The 7,189-nt window shown below is 34.1% G+C and overlaps 1 protein-coding gene across 1 annotated transcript; it reads left to right on the forward strand.

The window, feature by feature from the left end:
- The first annotated feature begins 3,180 nt into the window (after positions 1–3,180).
- On the forward strand, positions 3,181–5,171 carry LOC123680216. The gene is made up of 2 exons (XM_045618007.1): positions 3,181–3,292; positions 4,604–5,171. The coding sequence occupies exons 1-2, from the start codon at positions 3,233–3,235 to the stop codon at positions 4,970–4,972; spliced, it is 429 nt and encodes a 142-aa protein (XP_045473963.1). The 5' UTR covers positions 3,181–3,232; the 3' UTR covers positions 4,973–5,171.
- The last annotated feature ends 2,018 nt before the right edge of the window (positions 5,172–7,189 follow it).

Here is a 7,189-nt window from a genome sequence, read left to right on the forward strand (position 1 = left end):
ATCCGCATAGACCATAACTTCACAGAGTCCCACAGAAAGAAGTCTAGCGGTGTTAAATCACAAGATCTTGGAGGCAAATTCACAGGTTCAAAACGTGAAATTAGGCGGTCACCAAACGTGTCTTTCAATAAATCGATTGTGGCACGAGCTGTGTGACATGTTGCGCCGTCTTGTTGGAACCACAGCTCCTGGACATCATTTTTGCTCAATTCAGGAATGAAAAAGTTAGTTATCATGGCTCTTTACCGATCACCATTGACTGTAACGTTCTGGCCATCATCGTTTTTGAAGAAGTACGGACCAATGATTCCACCAGCCCATAAAGCGCATCAAAAAGTCAGTTTTTCTGGATGTAACGGTGTTTCGACATACACTTGAGGATTAGCTTCACTCCAAATGCGGCAGTATTGTTTGTTGACGTAGCCATTCAACCAGAAGTGCGCTTCATCGCTAAAGAAAATAAAATGGACGTAGTGCGCGATACGTATTCCGCACAGAATCATTATTTTCGAAATAAAATTGCACTATTTGCAAGCGTTGTTCAGGCGTGAGTCTATGTATGATGAATTGCCAAACCAAACTGAGAATAAATCACTTGACAGCTGTTAAATTGGTCGCCATCTTGAACAGTAATGCCAACTTAAAGTTATATACCTCGAAAAAAAAACACCCTCTACTAGTTGAGAGAACCAGTTGTGCTTTGTTACTGTGTCCCAATGCCACCTTAGGCACAACAATCTCAATTTTTTACCCAACAGCGAATAGTTGGACGGTTTCCAGGTGCTCGAACCCTAGACCTTCAGCCTACGGATTTTCTGGAAATTGCTCAAAAGAAAAAACATTGTGTCAAAAATATCAATGTTGCATGTCACTTTTTGCAGTTCAGTTGAGTAATTCTGTAGTATTCAGAAGTTTTGACTTCAGGTTTGTGTTCAGAAGAATTAAATATATGATTATTTATTTTATTTATTCATGCGAGTTTTCTTGAAACAATTACAAATAATATGCAGGGCCGCCGCCAGACATTTGTCCCACCGGCAAAATAAAATTTCTCCGCTCTGATTTGCCTTATTCATCTTAATTTTCTTTGAAGAGTTTCTGTTATTCCGCTAAGACATCTCTAAGATTTATGAAATCGTATTTTCTAACTTAAAATCACCTTCTCAACTTAATTGAAGGAGGTTTTGTTAATTTCATCAAAAAACGTCCCGCCTTGTTTGAAAATACGAAGCTCTATAAGTCTTTAGTGGAAAGACTGAAAATAAAGGTGAATTTTAGTACCTACTTATTTTTATTCTTATAAATATAGTTGAGAGAGCCGCCTATTCAATTTAAAAAAAAATTGGTTCTTGGTAATTTTATTCCTACAAAGAGTGGTATTTTCACTAAGAATATTTTTTGTGTCAAAAAGTATGTCTTGTTTTATTTACTGACTTTGCGCCCCTTCAATTTTGCTCTCAGGTGAAATGTGCAGGTCCCGACGGAGGTAGTTTTTTTTATACGTTGATTTTAAGGGGGGTTTGTTTATAGCCCAATCAAATTTTTTTTTTTTAAATTTTCGATTATCGTTTTCTACTGCTTCAATATATGGGTCGATGACTTGTATGATATATATATATATATACATAATTATTTTTTTTATTTTGTTAACCTCCGACTTCCTGATCGTCGAGATATAAACAAACATTCCAAATGAGTTAATGCATTGTTTCAATTGAATGAAGAGCACCTTAATCGCGTCCTGATTCGATATCTCTTCAATAAAGAATGAATAAATTGACAACTTAATATTGCATTCATATACAGGGGGATCTTTGGAGGAATACGACAAACAGAAACCATAAACGAATATTATAAGCAGAAGGATCATAAATATATAAATATATAGATTTTAATCGCCTGACAGTCTTGGTTAGGTATACAGAGTGATATCCGAATGACGAGAGAATTTTTAATGAAGTTTGAACTAACCAAAATTCCGTTTTCGAATTGTATTGTAACCCTTATCGAACTCCTTCGATTATCATTCCTGAAATATATACTCGAATACAATCAAAGTTAATCATTCTTATGAAAAAATAATTCAATAAGAACATACCAAGACTATAGCGAATTTTCTATGTTTCTTATGATCTGGACGCAGTTAGTTAGTACATGCAAAATCTCAATACAATCGCATTTGTAATCATAGAAATATTAGGAATTTCTTTTCTAATATTCTTCTTGAATTTTTCAGGATTCTGTAAGTAAGAAGCTTGAAACTGTTATTTTATATCAAGTAGCAGTATTTTAATAGCGTTTCATTGTCACAGAAATATTGGGTTATATTTTTTTCTTCTTCGTGATTGTATTATGGTTTTGTTAAAGCAATTGAAGAAGGAAATATCTTTTATTTTATTCATTCATTCATTAATTCAGTTTAATTTCACATAAACACCATTTCAAGTAATTACAGATGCAGAACAAAAGTAAATCCTTACCTAGAAAATACTATATATTGACTCATTGATGCCACTTAAACTTCAGAAATGGCCTAATGAGGTATCCACATATTTGTCGATACTTTTGAGCACTTACATAAAGATGGTTCACAGATATCTTTATTGAATTTGGTGGATTTCTGATGTTTCCACAAGTGTCCAAAATTATAGTGTCTACAATAAATTGATCTGTACCGCATGGAACTACCTATTTTCATGAAAAACAACCTCCCGGTGTTAGGAGCGAATTAAAAAAAAAAAAAACTAAAATTATTCATAAATAATCATTTATCATCCTGAATCATGGTTCCGAGCAAAGTTTTTGGATTTTTTTATTGATTTTTTTTCCTAATATCATAAAAAATCAATGAATACTAGATTGTTTATGTACAGAGCGATCTGATATTACCGATCTTTGGTGATCTTGTTTTTTAAATTTTATAAATGATGATGGAAGGAAGTGACATCAGCCCCTATAGGTATATCCTAAATTGCAAACCTCAAAGTATTGAATCCTTTTGATACGAATCCTCTTTGAAGACCTCAATTTGTGGTTTCCGTTTGTCGCAATCCTTTCAAAATACCCTGTATAATGGATAAGAATTAATGGATTATAATTCGCAAAACGTGAAGAAAGACTGATCACATGACGTCTTCAGATAAGCCTTTGCTTTAAATATAGTGCTCATCGCATCCACATCACATTGCCGAAGATACATTTGCCATTGTTTTTTTTTTCGTGTCCAACAACGATGATTGAAATGAGATTGATTGTGTCAATTGTTTTCGCAATGTTAGTTGTGGCTTCCACGGTGAGTAGACCCTTATTTTTGTTTTGAAATTAGAAATATTCTTGTTGTGAAATCTTGTGGAGAATTGAGAGTATAAGTGATGCTTCTCAGCTGATGGAAATCATTAATTTCTATCCATTTTTCCAGATAACTAAATGTTATGTGATGACTTGTTCATTCACAGAAAAAGTAGAACAATTATCTCAAAAAATTTTATTTTTTCTATAAATGTCAGAATATTGTCTACTTTATAAACGTCAGGAGATAATGTGAGTGTTCCAGAAAAGTCTGGACGAACCAAAACTTCATTAAAGGAATAGTTATTTCTCGAATTCTGGGACAAATCCTTTCTTTCAGCCATACCTAGTAAAAGAAATTCGCGACGGAATATCTCAGTTTCAGAAAGATTTGATGGTTATATTTCGTTCATTATCTGTCAAATTTATGATACAGAAAACAGTTATAAGACAAAAATTTTTCAATGCAAAAATCACTGAACTAGGTATTCATGGAAATATTCCATTCGTTTGAATAAAAATCCAGTGGACTTTTTAACAATTTTACCACTCAATATGAACTGTCTGTTCTCTATCTGCAGGGCTTAAGAAGTTGTACTTCTGTTATTCCCCGAATTTTGCCTATACGCGTAGGATTTCTCCTCGCCGTCGGCTTCTTACTCCCCGCTTAAAGGAACATTCACTCAATTCCAGATATTTAAAATATCAGAAAGGTAGAGCTCGGTCGTGTCCGGTCCTTGTGGTCCACCTGGTTCTCGTCGAACTTCAGGTCCTATTACACGTGATCTTTGGACCTGTCCTTCGCTTCCTAGGAATTTTCTCATCGTCCTTGCAGTACCTAAAAGAACAGCTTTTTGCATTATATTACATATATACTCACTAAGTCCCAGTTGCTTGATATTCCTCTTGAGATTTTTGGGCACTATTCCAGTTGTTGAGATGATAATTGGAATAATTTTCGTTGATATCATTCCCCACTGACGCTTTATTTGAAATTCGAGGTCCCTATATTTTGAAATTTTTCGACCTCTTTTTGACGTATGTTGTTGTTATTTGGTATTGCTACGTCGATGAGTATTACTGTCTTTTGATGTTTATCGACTACTAGCAATATATCTGGCCTGTTGTGAGGAACTGTTTTATCAGTCAAAACTGTACGATCCCAGTACAGTTTATAGCGTTCATTTTCCAGGATGGTTTCCGGTTGGTACTTGTAGTATGGTACTTTTTCAGAATGAATTAGTTTCGATTTATTAATTATTATTATCATATTCAATTATTATTATAATCATAATTATTATAATTCATTTTTCAGGCTGACAAGTTCCAGGATTGGAAAGATCAAATGGAAACTCTTCAAGGAAAATGCACAAATCAGTATAAATTAAATGATGCTGCAATCACAGAATTATTGAATGCCAATACTGTTGATGTGACGGATAAGAACATCCAGAAACTTTTATACTGCATTGCATTAGATCAAGGATTCATGGACTCAGAGGGAACTCTTGGAACTGAAAAAATTGCTGAGCATTTAAAAAAACTGGATTTGGACGAGAAAACCATAAAAGCTGTAAACAAAAAATGTAGCTCTATAGAAAAACCTTCTGATAAGAATGTGTTAGTAGGTCTTTATTATAAATGTTATGAGAATGAACTACCAAGGAAATATCTTGTTCTTTGAATTCAGCTTATACTTGATTACTTTTTTCAAAAATCAATTAAATCACATTGAAATTTCTCAATAAAATGCAGTTGTTACCATATATTGCAAACACTTCCATAAAATCTTTCAAAACCTATTAGATATAAGTTGAGTATTGATTCCTTTTAGATTTTTACGCATTCATTGTATGGAATATGGAATAAACATTATGTTAGAACCTGTTTTTGAATTATTGGTAAATTACATTCTCAATTATCAACCCATAATCTTACAAAATCAAAACATTATTTTTGCGCTGAACATATTATACAATTTCAAACAAAAATATTCGGATCACCAATTTGGTATTATAAAAGTGCACTTCAGACGTCATTTATTTATTCCTGACTGCATCGAGAGCATTTAAGAGACTTTCTAATAAATAAAGAATATTTACAAGGTTTTTCAAAAAAGAGGTTTCATTACAACATTAAAAATATAGAGAAAATTTAGCAGTTCGGAACACTAAAACACTTCAAGGACGTCGTGATCAAATGGAGAAATTTGAGCTGTTGGAAAAAGTTACTGATGCGAAGAATTCAAACCAAGGGTATCGCTTAAAAACAACTTAGAATTCTGCTGCTCGTGGAGTTGACGAAAACCCTGGTTTGTCGATTCTCCGTCCATCTTAGGAATAATGCATTCAACAGAGGACATTACGCCGTATTTTTCATGAAGACTTTAAAGCTTTTATCAGTTTACACAATAACTTAAATCAGTCGATCACTAGCAACGTCGCATCTTTGCTGATTTGAGCCTTGAAATGCATCAAAATAATCCTGATTTTCATCGAGAAATCATCTTCAGTGACTGAACGCATTTCCTCCCCATATGCTTGTTCAACACGTAGAATTATCGCAATTGAAGCCCGAAAAATCCAAGAGCCTCTCTATCTTAAACGTGTCACTGTTTGCTGCGGATTTTGGGCTGGTGTTGTGATTGAACCTTACTTATTCGAAAAAGAGGCTGGTGCAACTGCTTCGGTGAATAGATTGAGCTACCGAGCTATTATTAATAATACCGGAATTGAAAGATATTGATGTTGATGACGTTTTTTCTCAAGACTTAATTCTTATGGCATTCAAAGATTAGTGAACACAAGAACTCAAGGCGGTCGAAAACCAGGAACAGATTTGGTGATTCAACACCTTGAGACTTTTTTTTTCGGACCACGTGAAAGATGAAATCTTTGCCAATGCTCCACAATGGATCTTGATATGAGTCCACATTAATGACCTCTATTTATGAGGTAGATAATGTCCTTAAAGATTGAATTCGAAAAATTGTCTAGGATATACATGGTCAGTGAAAAATTTCATAAACAGGATTTGCTGCTGCAACCGTAGTCGTAGCGATGATATCAATGATATTGTTTTTCATCTTCAATGTCATTTCTTTCTCTTTTCAATGAAATGAACATCGATTGATTTCTCTTGGAATATACTCGTTTTTCAAAATGAAACGTCTAATTGCAAACCCCTTCATGTTAAATTATATTGAAATAATTCAACTAATGATATGAAAAGATGGAAAAGAGAAAGAAGGAGGGAATAGGATCAGCAAATCGACAGAATGATTCCAGACAGGATGGCTCAGACAACATACCTAACGGAAGAAGACCCTTAGGATGCCCACCAAATAATGGCAAGACAGCTGTCAACCTAAGAGCCCAAGAAACAAAAACATAAGTAAACTGGTAAAAAACAGGCAATATATCTCCTGAAATAATTTGAAATAGAAGAACATTTCCTTCTTAATCTTGATGTTATATATGAAAAACGTTGTTGCGAAGATTCTCATCAACCCATCTTATTCTTAGAAGTCCCGAAATCTATTCGCCATTCCTTAACTGTGTCCATTCAGATTACCAAAGTCAAGATATCATCCTCGAAACTCCCTAATTACTTGGCGAAAAAAATTACCTCTTCAGGCCCGAATAACTGAACCAAAAGCTCGTTCTGAGCAGCATCCAATCGGTGAATCTCATCTGTCCTGAATACATTCTTCAGTTTTGAAATAATTAAAAACTTTTTCGAGTAGATCGTGTAATGTCGTACAGTGCAATGGTGGTTGCAATTCAATTAAAGAGTTTTTTGAGGCTGATGGGAGGCGTGGGGAGGGTTAGATCGATTTTCTGGACGGATGTCAAAAGTTTCCCCGAGTGTTCTAAGTTTTCAGATTAAATAGATCAAGTTT

Source organism: Harmonia axyridis, chromosome 5 (assembly GCF_914767665.1).
Source record: "Harmonia axyridis chromosome 5, icHarAxyr1.1, whole genome shotgun sequence".
NCBI lineage: Eukaryota > Metazoa > Arthropoda > Insecta > Coleoptera > Coccinellidae > Harmonia > Harmonia axyridis.

Coding starts and splice junctions, on each gene's coding strand:
- LOC123680216 (XM_045618007.1), top strand. CDS start 3,233: ATGATTGAAATGAGATTGATTGTGTCAATTGTTTTCGCAATGTTAGTT. Junction 3,293..4,603: donor TGTTAGTTGTGGCTTCCACG/GTGAGTAGACCC, acceptor TTCATTTTTCAG/GCTGACAAGTTCCAGGATTG.